Source organism: Leptonotus elevatus, chromosome 14 (genome assembly GCF_054856555.1).
Source record: "Leptonotus elevatus isolate MCC_2025b chromosome 14, RoL_Lele_1.0, whole genome shotgun sequence".
Classification (NCBI taxonomy): Eukaryota; Metazoa; Chordata; class Actinopteri; order Syngnathiformes; family Syngnathidae; genus Leptonotus; species Leptonotus elevatus.
The window spans coordinates 20,790,589-20,809,753 of NC_141252.1; the positions used below are offsets into that span (position 1 = coordinate 20,790,589).

Consider the following 19,165-nt stretch of genomic DNA (forward strand, 5'->3'; position numbering starts at 1 on the left):
GTGTCCTCCACACGCGGGCAGTTTGAAAAAGCTTCACAGACGGGAGGAGGAAATGCCGACCAGTATTATATACCAGTGGAACTTACTCGGAGCGAAAGTTTGAGCTGAGAATCCAGCGGCATGCTACACGCTGTAGCTTCTTGCTAGCTAGCCCGCTAGCCTACAACCATAATGTGAGTTACACCTTCCAAACAAATCTTCCTCCCACCAATTCACTATTTAAACATCATACACAACATATACACGGCTAAACTTGTGACTGGGATAAAAGTTCATTTTGCAGTTGATGGCACACATCGTCAACCTCATTGGATGACTATCTATCTATCTATCTATCTATCTATCTATCTATCTATCTATCTATCTATCTATCTATCTATCTATCTATCTATCTATCTATCTATCTATCTATCTATCTATCTATCTATCTATCTATCTATCTATCTATCTATCTATCTATCTATGTGTGAGGTGTGGTTGCTTTCAGTGACAGTTCGAAAACAGGATATGGCCTTCAATCAATCAATCAATCAATAGCTACATGCTTTTTAATTACACAAAGATTTTTGCTATTTGTAGGCTGCCCGGGTCCCTATCACCCGCAAATAGCAGGGGCACATTGTATAGAAAATATTTTTATTTTTATTTTGTCTTCATTAACATACTCAATATTGGAGTCATCCAAAAGTAATGCAGTTAAATGACTTTACTCGTATGGTTCTTAGATTATGTTACTTTTTTTTGAGAGAGCTCAGTATTGTTCATTTGGTAATTTTACCAATTCGACATCATCATTGCTCTCTCTCTCTCTTTTTTATAAAAAAAGAAAAATTGTAAAAAAAAATTGTATGTGCGTGAGTATGTGTATGTGTGTGTGTGTGCATGTGTATGTGTGCGTGTGAGTGTGTACTCATTAGTTCACCTAAAACCTATTAAAAATCCCATACCATTCACCTAAACCAAATACTTTAGAATCCAGCTAGAGTCGTGAGGTTGTCAGGAGACCCGAGGAAGGATCAAAGAAAAGAAAGGAAAGTGAAATCCAGCACCGACCAGACATCACCTACTACCCACCGGGTTATCAACCAGAGTCTTTCACCAACCTCAGAAACATCTAAATCCCAACAAATTAGGGAGACCTCAAAAGACCAAAGGAGAGACTGAGGAAAGGAAGGAAGGATAGATGAAGTAGAGTGAGATCCACAGACATCAGCTTTCACCGATTCAACGACCAGAGGAAGAAGCAGATTGTGTTTGAATTTCGATAGATGCTTGTGTGGTGGATCTGGCATGCATGAAAACCTCCACCAAAGAATGGAGCCGTCGACCCCGGCCAGGACAGAGCAAGCACAACCCCACAGGGCCGCGCCAAGGGAAAACTGGAGAGCAAACCCAGGAGCCAGGAGCGCCCCCCACCCCAACACGGCCAGCGCCCCCAGCCCAACGCAGCAGAATGGCCCCCCGCCCCCCATTCACCCCCGCCACCCACCACAACCCAGCCCCAGCCGCCCCCAGGCCCCCCAAACACCCAGAACCCCCCCCCCCCCCCCGCCCCAGCCACCCGTACCACCTCCTACCCCAACCAGGCCGCCGCCCCCCCCCCCCCCGACCTCGTCCCCACCAACTGCCAGCCCCCCAAACCCCGGGGACCCCCGTATCCAGGCATCGGTGCCGGAGAGAGGCCGGACAGCGGAGCGGCGAGGGCACCCGCGCCCACCCCGCCTCCAGCCGCGTGGTGGAACGGAACACTGGGGGTAGAAGGGGAGATGGGAGCACCGGGGGAACGGGCGGCACCCCCAAACCCCAGGCCCAGCGGGGAAAGGCCCCGGTCGTCACACCAGCGTACTTAGTGAAAACTAACCCTGTTAGCCGACTGGCGAACTCTACCCCTTCACCGTGAATGTGACCTCACATACCTGGGAGCAGGTAAGATGGAGCAGAGGGAAATGATATCCCCCCGCTCCGATCCACCTGCCTCCCAGACGTGTCAGTGAGTGTATGTGGGGCAAAAAAAATTTAAAAATAGGGGGGGAGTGGTTATTACAATGCTTCTATTCTAGTTCCAGCCAACAGTTAGTATCTCTGTTGGGTTGTGCCCATAGAATGATATATTGTAGCTGGTTAGCTATATAGTAGTGCCTAAAATTTGGTGCCTCTAGACCTCTTTTGGATTTACTTTTCTGAACAAAAAAGAAAAACAAACTTTCCAAAGGGCACTTTTTTAGAGCGAGGGCAGAGGGGCAAGCGTGTGAGCACCACTTGGGGTCTACCTGTGCACGCCAATGGTGATGGAGCATCTACCTGTGACAAATGCCGAAATACAGAGACACACCAAGAATGACCCGACATTGTCAAAAGTGTACGAGATAACAATGCGGGGATGGCCAGCCCGCGGTGACGCAATGTTCCCAGAGTTTTCAGTCAGACGAGACCAACTCTCTGTTTGTCAAGGAACCTTGCTGTGCAGCTCACTTGTTGTCGTTCGTTTAAAACTGCCAGCCAGAGTGTTCACTCTTCATGAAGGACACCTGGGCACAGTTAAAATGAAGAGCCTGGCCAGAAGCTACGTTTGGTGGCCAGGCATAGACAAACAGCTGGAGGACCTAGCTAAGGGCTGTTCAGGGTGTCATCAAGTCCAAAATGCATCGTCACCAGCACCCCTTCACCCCTGGGAATGGCTGACAGCGCCATGGCAACGAGTGCATGTTGAATTTGCTGGACCATTTATGAACTCCATGTTCCTGATCGCTGTTGAGGCTCGTTCCAAGTGGCCGTAGGTGATACTGATGAAGTCAACTACACCATAAAAGACTATAAGTGCTCTCAGGACTATCGTTGCAAGAAATGGCTTGCCTGAACAACTTGTGAGTGACAACAGGCCACAGTTCACTTCAGAGGAGTTTAATACCTTCATGAAGAAAAAAGGCATCAAGCATGTCAAATCAACGCCCTTCCATCCAGCAACTAATGGGTTAGCTGAAAGATTTGTTCAAACCTTCAAAAAGTCCATTAAGGCGATGGACAAGGTGAACATTTCAATTCAGCACAAGGTGGACAGTTTTCTCTTTTGCCTACAGAAACTCTGTGCAACAACAAACCAATCACCTGCAATGTTAATGATGGGCAGAAATCTCAGGTCACACATTGACCTTCTGAAACCAAATTTACGGAGGGTCGTGCAGAACAAAAGTTCAGCAATCTGCCAAGCAAGGCTACAAGAAATTTTGAGATTGGACAGGAAGTCCTGGCGCGTGATTACAGAAGAGAAAAGTGAAGATTACCAAAAGAACAGGCCCGCTCACTTGCACAGTTGGTGTTGACCGTTGTTTGTGATTTGCCCTAAATTGATTGCCGTCCGCCTCAGTAAAGAGTTGCATAAAGCCAAGCTTCGAGTTTGCCTCTTCATTAAGTTGTTAAAGACACAACAGCCTACAAGGACATTTAAAGCCCCTCAGCAGAATGAGAGAGTCCTCGGGACAGTTCTCCAACACCACCTCCAGGGACTCGAAAAAGGGTGATTGCTCTGCTCTTCTGTTCGGTGTCTAATCACTAAAAATAGTCAGGAGCCATCCCCCGACTCGAAGGTATAGGGAGGCTACCCTCTGCTCTATTAGGATGAACCCCAATATACAGACACCAAGATCCAGATTGGGAGAGATTACGCTACCATCCTAAAATGTGTGCCAAAGAGATCCTGACTATAGCTAGTTGGAACTTCTCGATCTTGCACATCATCTCAGGCTTCTTTCCTGCAAGAGAGGAGATATTCCATGCCGAGAGCCATTTTATGCAGCTGGAGATTAGACCGCCAAGCTCCCAGTCTTCGGTTGGCACCCAGCTCACTATGCATCTGACCACCATTTCTTCCTCCCAGATGTGGCGAGCCCATTCAGGCCCCATGGGTGCAGGCCCGGTCATCTGGCATTTGCCATTAAGCTACACCTCCCATCCATTCAGACAAGTGAAAACAAAGGTCGGTAATATTACTTGTCACAGGAGGTGTCTAGCCAAGCTTTGTCTGGTCCCTCACCTAGAACTATTTTTCCTTGACGGACCTTGCCAGAGGCATGAAGAAGGAGAAGAGTCATCATCTTTATTTGTCATGTACACAATATTTGACCTGACACACACACTGTTAATTAGTGGCACACACCGTAATAGGGGGCTGCTTAAGCACACGAGGAGCAGTTTCAGATATCACTGTCTTCTTAAAAACACCACAACTGTGTTTCTGGGGATGGTCTTGAACAGGGGTCCCAAAAATGACAGGTGACTTGGCCACGGCTACCCCAGATTATTGATACACCCCTCTACCACAATATGGTGGTTAGCACATGTGTTTCATAGTTCTGAGATTGTTCGGTCAAAACCTGGCCCTGGTCATCCTTTGTGGAGTTTGCATGTTCTTTCCGTGCTTTTTGGATTTTCTCCAGATATTCTAGTTTCCTGGCTCCCACATTTCATAAACAGTTAGGTATATTTATGACAGAAAATTGTCCTTAGATGTAAATATGAGTGAATAGTTGTCTCCATTTGCCTTGCGTTTGGCTGGCAACCAATCCAGGTTTTATGCCGCCTATCACCTAAAGTAATCTGAAATAGGTCCTATCACACTCACGACCCTAGTGAGGATAAGCAGTATAGGAGTAGCTCCCAAAAGTGTGTACACTGCTCACATTTTTGTAAATATTTTATTATTATCTTTTCTTGGGACAACTCTGAAGAAATGTCTGTCCCCTCCATCTTCCATTTGAGGATTTCCTCTATGGGGTAGACGCCATGGACTTCCGACTTCCGGGTTTTACACATCCGGCCACTGCTGGCCGCGTTCCAACACTCGCAACCCCACCACTGCGCCCACCCCTGCGCCTTCCAACCGCGCGCTCCCGCTCATCGGCGGAGAGGAGTCTCGGCTATCTGAAATGCTTCGGACACAGAGACAGACCCTACACACTCGCAACCTCGCACCCGTCGACGGAAATGCGCAACCGAGGGGAACAAAGGCGGAAGCGCAAGTACTGGGACGCGCTCCATAGCATACAGTCCATAGGATTTAGGTCGAGAGACTTGCTTTAGCCATCTTGATCTTTACTCTCAGCTTCTTTAGCAAAGCAGTGGTTGTCTTGTAGGTGTTTTTAGGGTTGTTATCATTTAGGAATGCTGCGCTACGGCATTGTTTTGGAGAGATAGGATCATATAGTGGAAGGAGAATAGAGTATGTTAACCCTACAAATGTCTTAATTTTTCTCAGAGAGATTTGGTGTGCAATGAGGTACCATATTGAACGCAAGAATGTTGAGAATGTGAAAACAATAACACCATATTTAACACATCTGTGCCCCATTTACTTGTGAAACCATGTAACAAGGTACATGACACCAGTCAGGGAACATAGCTACAGTGCACCTGTATTCACTTCTGTTGCCAATGGTTTAGACCAGGGGTAGGGAACCTCGAGAGCCGCTGTCCCGCCTGTTTTCCATGTCTCCCTCCCAGGGCCCTAGGTGATTTGGTGCCCGAGGCGAAAGTGTAGATTGTAGCCCCCCCCCCCCCCCCAGACAACTACAAGTAATACAAATAAATAGCTTAAGTACAGTGCAATACAACTATTTAGTGCAATTTGTGCTGACAATATTAACTACAAAATGTTTTCAAACTATGTACAATATATTTGTGTAAGATACATATCAAAAGTAATTGACAAAAATTAACGCTATTTTGATGTTTATTTTTATAGACAATTCTGATTGACTAAAATACATGCCTCTACACAGGGCACGTTTTTCCTCCTCCTTTCGTCGCTTTCTTAATGCCGTACCTGAGGGCTTGGGCCTATTCATTGTAAAGGTTTTAGATGTATAGACTACAACATAAGCGAGCCATCCATCTATCAATAGCACTAACACTCTTGAGATAATGCACGATCCCCTACTTTTCACTGGAAACAGCAGCAGCAGATCAGATTCAGGGTGCCAGGTCATGATCTCACATTTATTTGGAATAGAAGTAATAAAAAAATTATATATATATATATATATATATATATATATATATATATATATATATATATATATATATATATATATATATATGCAGTATAATAAAACATATATAAATAATGTAATGTCCATCCATCTATTTTCTTAACCGCTTGTCCTCACAAGGGTCGCGGAGGGCGCTGGAGCCTATCCCGGCTGGCTTCGGGCAGTAGGTGGGGTACACCCTGAACTGGTTGCCAGCCAATCGCAGGGCAATAATGTAATGTAATAATGTAAAATAAACAAAATATATATGCTCTATAACATTTTGTAGCATCCTCTGTTGAAATAAAGATGGTCTCTCCAACTGATGGTTCACAACTTTTATTAAACCTTCGTTTGTGTGAACACACTGTAAGAGCTACAATACAAATAAACAAAAATTGCCATTAATAACTCAAACGGTATGTTTTGTGTATCCTTTTACCGTATTTGAGCCATATACAAGGGTGAACAAATTCCTATTTCCAAAAAAAGAGGACACCTTGAAATTGTGGTACCAGTCACAGTTACACAGTGTACTTCACCTCCTATTAGCCACGCAATCCCAACCGGACATTTTCATGAATTTATAAAACCCCCGGACACCCCGACAGGACGTAAGAAAATGGTCTGTCTTCCCAAAAGAGGACACATTTGGTCTCCCTACTATATACTATAAATGGATTGCCTTAAATTATTACCTTTTATAGCCTTGACAATCTCTTGAGTACAATTTATATTGTAAATAAACATTTTAACATTGCCTGTTGGCTTTATAAATACCTTAAAACAAAAATAAACCATACAGATTCTTAATCAATAAAACAGAATCTTGAGCAATAGCATTGCTAAATATTTACCAAGGAGCGTTAGCACACTCAAGTGGGCCAAAACGGTAACGTTTTACTATGCAGTAAATTACAGAATGAACATCAAATATTGCAACATTAGTTAAACAATGAAACATTGCTCCAATACAAACCTCGTTCCCTTCTCAGCCAGGTGCTAAAGAATCGTTCACTGAATTAATTGTAAACTTCAGTTTTCTCTGATTTCCTGTGGCGCGCAAACGTCTTCTCTGCACTTGGAAGACGGCGTTACTAATGGCATGGCAGTACGTCGGTTACTTACGTCAGTTCCTTACAGGTTTATGAAACCTTTTCCTGTATCCTTCAAAATAAAAGTATCAACTAAATTATAATAGCACAATAAAACAACGCAATTCTGCAATACAAAAATGCAAAAACTAAAATAATAGCAGGGTCATTTACAAATTTTATGAACCTGAGAGGGGGAAATATTTTGTATCTTTTTTTTCTTTTTGCCCTGCAATTTGGTACCCCTCCACTGGATGGCGCCCTGGGCCACCTAGTTTGCCCATGCCCTGCTCCCTCCTCCAAGCTGACTCATCTGATCAGCTCATCAGCAAACTCTGTAGAAGCCTGATAACAATCCTGTTCATAAAATCAGCTGTGTTGGCGGAGGGAGGCATGGAAGACAGGCAGGACAGTGGCTCTCGAGGACCAGGGTTCCCTACTGCTGGTTTAGACATTAATGGCTGTGTGTTGAGTTATTTTAAGGACACAACACTGTTGTGCTAACTGTACACATTACATTGCACTGCAGTAAAGTGTTATTTCTTCAGAGTTGTCCAATGGAAAGATCAGATATAATAAAATATTTAACAAAATGTGAGAATTGCACTAACTGGGAGATACTGTAAATTATTTGTCCATAATTCTGTTGGCAAAATCCTAAGCGTCATTTGGTCATCATTGCTGTCCAACAAAGAGCAATCACTTAACAGTTTGTTGTAATAGTTTTGTTTTTTGTCACAGGTTGAAATTGACAAATGGTGAAATTCGCTCAGCAATCCTATCCATGGATGAACAGGAAGATTTGCCAAAAGACATGCTTGATCAGGTAATGCATCTCTGACTGCTGGATGTGTAAGAGGCAACCTATATAATAACCTAGTGCTATATGCATATTTGTAGCATTTGGAAAAGAAAAAAAAACAAATGTTGCTTAAGAACATTCCACTTTTCTATTTAGATCTATTATAGACCAGTTGTCTCAAACTCATTAAGAAGTAATTTGGATGCTACATTGGTTTAAATGTTCTTCTGTCATGACTCATTGCCATTGAAATCAAGGATCACCTACTTGCTAGACATCTCTCATTTTGTGTGTGTGTGTGTGTGTGTGTGTGTGTGTGTGTGTGTGGGGGTGTGTGTGTGTGTGTGTGGGGGGGGGGGGGGTGTGGGTGGGGGTGTGCGTGTGCGTGTGTATATATATATATATATATATATATATATATATATATATCCATTTTCTTAACCGCTTGTCCTCACAAGGGTCGCGGGGGGCGCTGGAGTCTATCCCAGCTGGCTTCGGGCAGTAGGCGGGGTACACCCTGAACTGGTTGCCAGCCAATCGCAGATATATATATATATATATATATATATATATATATATATATATATATATATATATATATATATATATATATATATATATATATATATATATATGTATATATATACACAGTGCTGCTCAAAAGTTTGTGAACCCTGCAGGCGTGGTCAGATTTTTTGTAGAAAATAATAAAATAACCTTATTAAATGTTTAGTCATACCCAAATCTACAATGCTGACATTGAAAATAATGGACTTGAACAAAAAGAATGATAATATTGTCATTCATTCTTGAATAAAAGTGGCTGATTTAAGAAAAACTCAGATTTCATGGGTGCAAAAGTATGTGAACCTCTCACTTAATCGGACATTGCACCTCCTTTTGCAATGAGAACTTCATCCAAACACTTTCTTTAGTGATTTATAAGTCTTTCACATCTACTTTGGGGGAATTTTTGCCACTCTTTCTTGCTAAATGCAGCCAGTTGAGCGAGGTTGGATGGGCGTCTAGCATAAACTGCCCGCTTCAGGTCCCGCCTCAGTATTTTGAAAGAATTTAAGTCAGAATTTTGACTGGGCACATCCAGAACATGAATCTTGTTGTTCTTCAGCCATTCCTTGGTTTTATTGCTGGAATGTTTTGGATTATTGTCATGTTGCATGATCCATCGTCTACCAGGCTGTACCTTCACAAAGAACGGCTTCAGGTTATGTTCCAGAATTTCAAAATATTCCTCTGAATTCATGATTCCCTGGATTATGTGGAGTTGTCCAGGTCCTGAGGATGAAAAGCCAGCCCAGAATTTAACGTTCTCACCCCATGCTTTGCTCGAGGATGAAGGTTATTTTGTTGGTATGCAGTGTTGACTTTTCACCAAACATGACTCTTTTAGTTGTGACCAAATGTTCAAATAATGTTCAAATAATTTTGGACTCATCTGTCCACAGAAGGGACTTCCAAAAAGCTTCAGGTTTGCCCAGGTACTCTCTGGCAAAGTTGAGATGGGCAGCTTTGATCTTTTTTTGTGAGCAGAGGCTTCTACCTAGTATGCCTTTTATGAAAGCCTTGCCTATTGACTTTTCTTCTGATTGTTGAAGCATGCACATGTGTCCCAGATGCAGCAAAAGAGGTCTGCAAACGCCTTGATGTGATGTTTGGGTTGGCTTTTTACCTGAATTAAAAATTTTCTTGTGGTCCTTGCTGATATTTTAGAAGATCGTCCACTTCAAGGCAGGATTGTAGTAATATTTAGTGTTCTCTAGTTGCAGATAATCTGCTTTACAGTGGAATGATGAAGCTCAATTTTAGATTACATTATAGCTTTCCCCAGACAGAAGTGCTGTCACTACCCACTTCCTGAGGTCCCCTGAGATTTATCTTCCTCAGCATGACTAACCTATATGGGTTCACCTGGGTAAGACTAAAGTAATGTGGTTTTTTCTCTGCTTCAGTCAGTGATGCACAATTTCTTTGCTAAACCTCTCATTTCATTGGTCCATTTCAGTGGTTAGTTTAACTACCAATTTGTCCTACCTGATCCTACTTGACTGCTTGCTTTAAGCAATGCAGCACAGGGTTCACTTACTTTTGCACCTACACAAATTGACCAAAAACTCTTTTTAATTAAATTTTGACTACACAATTGATTTAAAAAAAAAAGAAGAAGAAGAAAGAACAATGCATTGAATTGATAAACCTACACCTGTTATTTCATGTAAAATGTAATGGTTCAGATTGAACAACAAAATCAGGTTGAAACAATTAGAAATTCCAAATTGCTCAAGAGGTTCACAAACTTTTGAGCAGCACTGTATATATATTACAGAGCTTAAAGTAAAAAAAAATCCTGAGCCTGAACTTTTGGGAATCTCCTCCTCTCCAAGTGTCAGGTCATCTCTTTCATTATCCATTTATATTTCGTATAGTACAGTATAGCACTGCAAGTTGCAGTCTCCTCTAGTGGCGCAGCGATCGAATATTTAGATATCAAATATCCTACGGAAAATTATATTAAATAATCAGGTATTTGGTAAAAAATAATATTTTCACATGGTGAAAGAACAATTATGAATACAGAAGACATTCAAAATATATTTCCACTTAATAATGATCGACCAACTTTCTTTTCTAGATAATTTACTTTTTTTCTTCTTTTTTTTTTAAACTTAAATTGTGCTTAGCAGCACATTATTTTTCTGTCTAGAAAGAGAGGAAAAAAGCGATTTTCGACAAATCTGTCCCCATGGATTTTGGAATGACCTTCCGTTAAATATTAGGCAACCTCCCTCTCTACCCAATCTTAAAACACATCTTTGTTCTTTGGCATTTGACTCGGCATGAGACTCATCATCATTTCAATGTTTTATGGTGCCAGCTGTATTTTATTATTAATGTATTTATTTTATTTACTTACCTACTTGTGTTATTTTATTGACTTATTAATTTACCCACTTAAGATAATTATTAATCTATTTTGTGTTATTTTTGTTTTACCCGTCTTTATTCCATGACAGATTTTTACTCCATGTACAGCACTTTGTATGAAATGCAATTCCGAGTTGAGTAGTTTTTGGTCTGTGAGACAAAGTGATGTCAGAACCACAGTTGTGATTTTGCCGACCGTCAACTGCACAATTGAGTGAACTCGGTTTTTTAAACTCATCTCTAGGAACGGCAACTGTGTCCGGCTGTCAGTATCATAGTGTGCAAATCATCACGTCGATTAGACTGCCTTTCAAAAGTAGTCCAATGACTCTATCTGCAGCCACAGGCACCGTTAGCACGTTAACACTGTAGATGCCCTAAACACTGGCAACAGACACCGTGTAATACAATGTCAGCGTAATTAAGTCTTCTTTTAATGCCCTTAATTGCCGATAGAACGTGATTTCTGTACGAAGTTGTTTTGTTGAGTTTGGTCGCAATTGTTTACGCCGGCAATAAGAATGGCAGACACACAAGTCAAGTCATCTGTTGCGCCGCAACTGCCATAACACTTCCGGGAAAAACTTTAAAATAAAAGCGTTCATTGGCATTGCGCTCCACATATTACTTGGCATGGGGAGGTTTATTTTGAAGTTGGCCTTTTCTCTTTTACTTCGCTGGATTTGTCATTGCGTTGGTGGCTCTTACACCAGAAATCCGGCTCTGTGCCGGAGTACTTTAAGCCCTATGGGATATTAAAATTAGCGTGTTAACATATAGTTAATTTAAAGTTCTATTAACGCCACAAAAAAATAAATTAATTAACACTTGATCAACGACCGCCCCTTATTTGGAATCTGATGGCCAGAATCAGAAGGTCAGAATCCAAATAAGAAAAAGAAGCTTGCTGTGCCATGACAACACCAGGAAAATTCAGTGCATTTATTGATATGTAATTATGTCTTTTTTGTGTGTTATTAAGCTTCTAAAGTTTGTTCCTGAGAAAAGTGACATCGAACTGTTGGAGGAACACAAACATGAGCTTGAGCGTATGGCCAAACCAGACCGCTTTCTGTTTGACATGAGCAGGTAACTGACTACAGTTTATTGAAATGTCTTTGAACATGACTGTGAACACGTCAGGAGTGACATAATGAATGACTTCTTAATCAATTGATACATTTATCTTTTGTTGCGACCTAAGCTTCACCCTGTCTAAAAGCTGCATATTGATACAGTGGTACCTCGGAGTTTGAACATAATTTGTTCCTGCGAAGTGTTCAAAGTCCGAATTGTTCAACCTTCGAAACATTTTTCCCATAGGAAATAATGTAAATGCAATTAATCCGTTCCCAAGCTCCAAAAACAGAAAGTTCCTATTTTAATTTCTATTAATGTTTTTTACATTTACAGTACAGTACAGTATTTTAACAATAAAAATACTTTACCTTACCTGTTGTGGTGTGATCGCATCAGTGGATGATAAATGCTATGTTAATGCTAGCTTCAGTTCAGTGCTGAGTTTGTGTATTTTACATTGGTCATTTTGTTAAGACTACTAAGCGGTCCTTGCGTGCGTTGTTTAACATCAGGCATGTTGTTGAACAGCTAAGGGGGGCCCTCGTGCTATTTACAGAAGTAGTCACGGTAGTTACAACTGTGCGATAATCTCCTTCCTAATTCTACTGTGGTTCGTAGCACTGTATGTTTTTCTTTGCTGTCACTGGCACTGTTGTCTTTCTTTGGGTCCATGGCGAAGAAAATTGTCGTGGAAAAATCAAAATGCAATCACGAGTATGGAGCACCTCCGGGAGTATTCACGATCTGACTGGAAATGAGCAGTGCATCGTCTCAACTACCGCAACGTGAGCATTCGGCATTCGCTCGGCTTCAATCGTTTACCCGTTTTCAAAGTATGTTCGGCTTAGCTTGCTTTGCTTGGGTGTTGGAACTCCGAAAATTAGTTTAAACTCCGAGGCATTTTTTACTCAGATGTTTTGGTTGAAGTCCGAATTGTACGAGTTCCGGGACGTTCAAACTCTGAGGTTCCACTGTACTTGGTTTTGAGACAATTCTATGCTTCACATTTTAGGGAAGGCTCCCTAATATTTTTATGTTCTAAATCTGAGATCACCAACATCCAAAACATGCAGGATCCCTCCTCCAACGCACTTGATTCAAATGATCAGGATCGTTATCAGTACAGATGCACTGAAATTAAAATGTTAGGCGGAAACCGAAAATGAGAAAGGCTTGGCTAAAAACCGAACTGCGTACTACTTACCTAAAGGCAAGGCATTGCAAATGCATGAAGTAAAAAGAAGATAATAAATTGAACATTTGCTGCATTCGAGGAAGTTTGGATGTCGAATTGATCCCACTCTGATTGTCACAGTTCCAACCTCAAAGTGGCTATGGTAACATGTTCACATTTATTCGGATTAAAAACCTTATGGGAATAAAAGTGCTTCAGTACACACTCCATTGGGAATATTCGGACCCGATCAGGCCCATTCCGATCAAGATTTTATTCCGAACGAGAGGTGTAGTTTATGTCGATTGATAATCCGATCAACGCGCATAACAACAGTTTAATCGGAATGACGAGTTTGGTATGCACTAGGGATTTAACGTTAATAGCAATTTGGTGATTTGCGATATTAAAACTGCCACAATATCATCGTCGTCATGTTACGATATTAAAGGGACTACACCATGGTATTTTAAGCCCTTCCACAGTTAACTATAGGCATATAATGATGAAATCTTACACACACAATCGTGATGTAATTTCTCATGAAATATGAGTTATTTCGGTTGCTATTTTTCTTACCCGAAAGTCAGTAAAACCCCGCCTCTCCCCCTGTGGCTGCCGCGCCCCTCTCATGACGTCGACCGAGCCGGCTGCTTCACGCAACGCCCACGAAAACACGACGAAAAAAGAAAAAAGTAAACAAAGATGAAAGAACATATTGTGGAGCCGCACGTCCTGGATCCCGATTCTGACATTGAGTTTGAAGTGCACGACGTTCCACAAAGACTGCAAAGACGTTTGTACAAATGGACTCTAAATTTCACGGACTGCTAGATCTCTGCGTTTGGTCACGCAAGCCATCAATTCTTGAATAAACATTTGAAACAAAAGAGGTCCTTGCCGCAAGAAATCGTGGAAGAGGAGGGGAGCAGAGAGGTTAGAGGAAAGGAGGAGGAGGGGAAAAAAAGCACCAAATGCATGTTGCTTATGGGGTGAGCGCACGATCCACTACACCATATATTCATTTAAGTTCTTCAGCGCAAATGTTTACTTGTAGTTTACACCAGTGTCAGCCAATGGATTTTTAGACAGCCAATTGTCATTTCATTGCAGTTTGGTATTGCAAATGTAAAGAATAATTGATTGCTTTGAATTCATTTGGACAGAATGTTTATTGATAAAGGCTACTTTTGTCATTATCCCATGGAGGGAGGTCTCAGAGAGTGAAAGTGGGCGTGCGTTTAGTCCGCAGAGGCGGTGCGGGGGTGGGGCCGCACGCAATGACATCAAACCGTGCCAACAGCTTGTTTTCTCAGGTTGGTAGGGGCTGGTGCTTGGAGAGCAGAATAACCTAGAATTTCTCATACAGGGGCGAATGGAGGAAAACACAACTATGATCATGTTTTTGGTGAGGAATTAGCATTTTAACATGGCTAAAAGCTCCAAATAGTTGATTTTTCAGGTTGCAGTCCCTTTAAAAGCAGCACATCTGTTAAAAAGTCAGGTTGATTTCCATTTGTAGAATTCTAGCACCCTGTAGTGGCTAGTTTTGTTTTTTGTTGTTGTTTTTTAGAGCAAGCTCAGTATTGTTCATTCGGTAATCTTACCGATTCGACATTTCATCATCATTGCTCTCTCTCTCTTTTTATTTTTTTGTATGTGCATGTGCGGGTGTGTGTGTGTGTGTGTGTGTGTGTGTGTGTGCTCATTAATTCACCTAAAACCTATTAAAAATCCCATACCGTTCACCTAAACCGAATACTTCAGAGTCCAGCTAGAGTCGTGAAGTTGTCAGGAGACCCGAGGAAGGATCAAAGAAAAGAAAGAAAAGTGAAATCCAGCACCGACCAACCTCTACTACCCACCGGGTTACCAACCAGAATCTTTCATCAACCCCAAAACATCTAAATTACAACAAATTAGGGAGACCTCAAGAGACCAAAGGAAAGACTGGGGAAAGGAAGGAAGGATAGATGAAGCAGGGTGAGATCGACATACATCAGCCTCCACCGATTCAACGACCAGAGGAAGAAGCAGATTGTGTTTGAATTTCGGTAGATGCTGGTGTGATGTATCTGGCATGCATGAAAACCTTCACCAAAGAGGGGAGCTGTCGACTCCGGCCAGGACAGAGCAAGCACAACCCCCTGGGGGCCCCCAGGCCACGGCAGCGCCAAGGCACAACCCCCGGGCCGGAGAGCAAACCCAGGAGCCAGGAGCGCTCCCCACCCCAACACGGCCAGCTAGTATTTTTTTAGTGCCGTTTAATTTTCACAAGGCTTGTTTTGGCCCTTCTATGTTTAAAATCCACGCTAACCCTCTCAGGCTCAAATTAATCTTTAGTAACAGGAAAAAATCTGATATTTGGGGAAAATTATCAAATGAGGTTGTGTACAATTCAGATTTTTATTTTTTTTTGCGAAACCTTCACATATAATGCATTTGAGGATGTTGCAGATTTGTAACATTGGCCCGGTGTGGTAAAAAAAACGCTGAAGACTGAATATGGTATGAACACTAACTATATTTGCATAGCAGGTTTCAAAACATTATTACAAAATAGTTTACAGTGGCAGAATGACAACAAAAACAACTTGGTGAGTAAAAAAACATGGAAAATAGTTAATTACAATAGTTGGAACAAAATTACAACAATAACAATAACAACTTTTGATCCCCTTGCATCAAACTATAATACCAATCCTACACCGACATCTCAAATCCTAATTGAGAAAGCCATGTCTGAATGTCACTTCTTCGTGTGGTAGTTCAAGAAACAAATTGTGTCCTCTGTAAAGCACAAAAGTACTTTGCATTTGCGTGTAGCCATTCTTACACAGTCTGCATCGTCCATGTTTATCAGCACGAATGGGAAAATAATCGAATCAGTCTAGACCAGGTGTGGGCACATTTGGTCCTCAAGGGCTGGAGTCCTGCAGGTTTTGGATGTTTCCCTTCTCCAACACAGCTGATATATGATCAGCTCATCAGCAAGCTCTGCATAAGCCTGATAACGATCCTGTGGATTGGAATCAGCTGCGTTGGAGCAGGGAAACATCCAAAACCTGCAGGACTCCGGCCCTCGAGGACTGAGTTTGCCCACTACTGGTCTCGTCTGACATCAAGCCATCAGTTATGATTACTATTATTACTTTTGATAAAATCTGCCTATGTGTGTAGCTTCACTCCAAAATTATTTCATTTTCCATAGGATATACCATCAATGACACCTCAAAGTAATAAGTAAACACTGGTGATAGGAAAATAACCCTGGTACTGATTGTTGCTCAAAATATAGGCAAACCAATAGATAAAGCATGTGGCATCGATTGGTACATGTTACAAATCTGCAACAATGAAATACAGCTGCCCCTGGGGTAAAACCTACAGGAGATAAAACCTACAAATTGACATATACTCTATCTCTATATTCTCCTGAGTCATCTTATGTCGTATTGGTTTCAAAATAAAGGGAGATTGGTAGTGATGCTTACATGTATTTGATGCCGAGAAAATCCATTTCAGTGAAGCCAAGACGGCAGACATTTTGAAATTGAGAGAGCTCGCCATCTAGTGAGCTACTGGGGAACTGTTTGTTGCTAATGCACATCAAAAGTCTGCAGTGGTACTTTTGAGTAAAAAAAAGGCTAAAAAAATATGAATGTGGATTAATTAGGGGGAAAGCAATTAGTTGATACTAATATGCAATGCCTGCCTGGAGAGGGCAGATGAAGGAGAACGTAATATGCTTGTGAACCGAATCAATATGTGGAGGAACTCAATATGTGCGTGCATTAGCAAGTGAGTGCCTCAATATTAAGTGTCATTAGAGATTGTAGGTTGTTTATATACATTGCTGTTGTGTACAAAAGCACAATATTGTGTGTGTTTTCTCATTTGGTTTACAATATTGTGATCTTTTTTATATTGCCAACCTCCCCACAATATCATGATAATTATCGTATGGTGATGTTTGGATATCGTTACATCCCTAGTATGCACATGCGCTGTCTTGACGTAAATGCGTCGTGACGTTGTTGTTACTGCCCTTTAAAAATGGCGGCATCTTGACAAGTGTTTGTCTGCGAGGGGATAACTTGTTTTAAAGTACTTGGAACTTGTTTTTGTCAAGATTTTGCTTCAATAAAAATGTTAAAACTATCACAACTATTGTGCTAAATGACAAATGAACTAATCTTGATCAATTACGTGATTGATGTCTGTGTGTGTCACGGCTGCCGCGGGGCTGATCTGATTAACGGAGCGGAACATGGCAGGTCTGAATGGATCATGTCACATGTAAACAAGTGGCCACAGATCTTCAATCAGAATTATTTCAATTGGAATGACAAAAAAATCTCCATGGCCAGTGTTTGAGGCAAATGTAAACGACAAAGATGGCTGAATTATTTTTATTTTTTTAGTTAATGCAGTCAATACAAATCACGTTGTGTTACTTGAATTATGTAACTAAACTAAAGTAATAAATGAAGATAAATAAATGTTTGTTTAAAATTTAGTAAATTATGTTTTGCCATTCACGGTCTGTCTCTCCATTTAGGTTGTCATTGTTGAGTAATGTCAAATTGAAGCCAGTCGTGAAGTCGGGGGTCCTTCTCTTTTCTTCTTTTCTTTTCTAGCGATGTGTAGAGTGCAAAACAGGTGTGAAAGTCAATGCCATTTTGTTTTTGTTGCAATGGCAGACACCAAAGTCACCAACCCAAAGTTGAGTGTAGCATTTGCTGTCAAAACGCCTGTTAGCAACTTTAAACGTAATTTATTTTCATTTTTGCCAATCTGATTTTTCAAAATAGGTCTCAACTGAAAGCTGCCGATGTGTAGTGTAACAATCGGCAGTGTTGCCCCGCTCCACAGGGTGGAGCTTCTTTGTTTTTTGTGCGCATGTGTAGCACTTATTTTATTTGGTGGTGAATGTTTTCTTTTTATGCCGTGGAAGCTACAGTCATTGTAATGTGTGGTGGCGCTGAGCCAATTGTTTTTCTTTTGGCTTAATAAAGTGAATCCGTGAACTGGCAATCCTTTTGTTGCTCACGTTTTTTTTTGCTGACCCGCTGCGCTATCCATGGCCGATCGGCCCGCAAGCGTTACAACTGGTGCCCGAACATATTTTTCCCACTGGACCTCGGTCGAGTTTTGATATCCATCAAGGACTCTAATCTGCCTAAAGTGAGTATTTTTCGGAAAACCCGAGCCTTGGCGGACACACGGACGTCTTTCCCTCACTTCGCTGAAGTGAGGTTGGAGCGGGTCCCGACTACTTCCTGGACTCAACAGTGAGTGCAACGCTGTTTTCTTTGGACGGATGAGTTTAACAAACTGAAAAGCCCGCCGTCTGAAAAGGAACAAATTTAACTGATTAGTAAACACTCTCTTGAAAACTAAGTTGCCCTGTATGGCACCAGCATCTCTCAGTGATGGGACCAAGTGTGCCGCAGACTTCTTTTTGTCACAAAGAGCAACATAAACCTGACCCTGACTGTTTCAAATGCTCTCTGCCAGGGTACACCTCACGCACCTGACCCAACTGCAACAGCAAACAATTTTCTACTCAAGCCGCTGCTTGTACAACAGGGTCTCGCTCGGTGCAACCATCAGTTCCAGATCCCTCTGTCTCGGGCCTACAAGAAACCGATAAGGACGGCACTGCAGCCCCACAGCATAGCAGGCAGTTGGGAAACTACAGGGGAGAGAGGACGTTTGCAGAGGCCAACCTCCCTCCAGCCGCTGAATGAGCCTCACTCGCCTCCGACTCAGGATGGACCGATTCTTGGCCACTTAGAGCAGTGGTCCTCAACCCTGGTCCTCGGGGACCGGTATCCAACCTGTTTTCCATGTCTCCCGCAGCCAACACAGGTGATTCATATCATCAGCTAATTAGCAAGCTCTGGAGAAGCCTGATAACGATTCCCACCTGTGTTGGCTGTAGGAGACATGGAAAACAGGCTGGATACCTGTCCCCGAGGACCAGGGTTGAGGACCACTGACTTAGAGGACAATTTTTGGGACGTCCACTGGACTACTCCTCTGA

At 41.9% G+C, this 19,165-nt stretch overlaps 1 protein-coding gene across 2 annotated transcripts in view; it reads left to right on the forward strand.

Annotated features, from left to right (window-relative positions):
• The window catches only part of daam1a (dishevelled associated activator of morphogenesis 1a), a 99,893-nt gene that overhangs the window by 34,810 nt on the left and 45,918 nt on the right, over positions 1 to 19,165 (forward strand). For both annotated transcript variants that reach the window (XM_086094208.1, XM_086094209.1), the window contains exons 18-19: positions 7,859 to 7,943; positions 11,845 to 11,951. In XM_086094208.1, the coding sequence (XP_085950334.1) occupies positions 7,859 to 7,943; positions 11,845 to 11,951 (192 nt within the window). The remainder of the gene's footprint in view (positions 1 to 7,858; positions 7,944 to 11,844; positions 11,952 to 19,165) is intronic.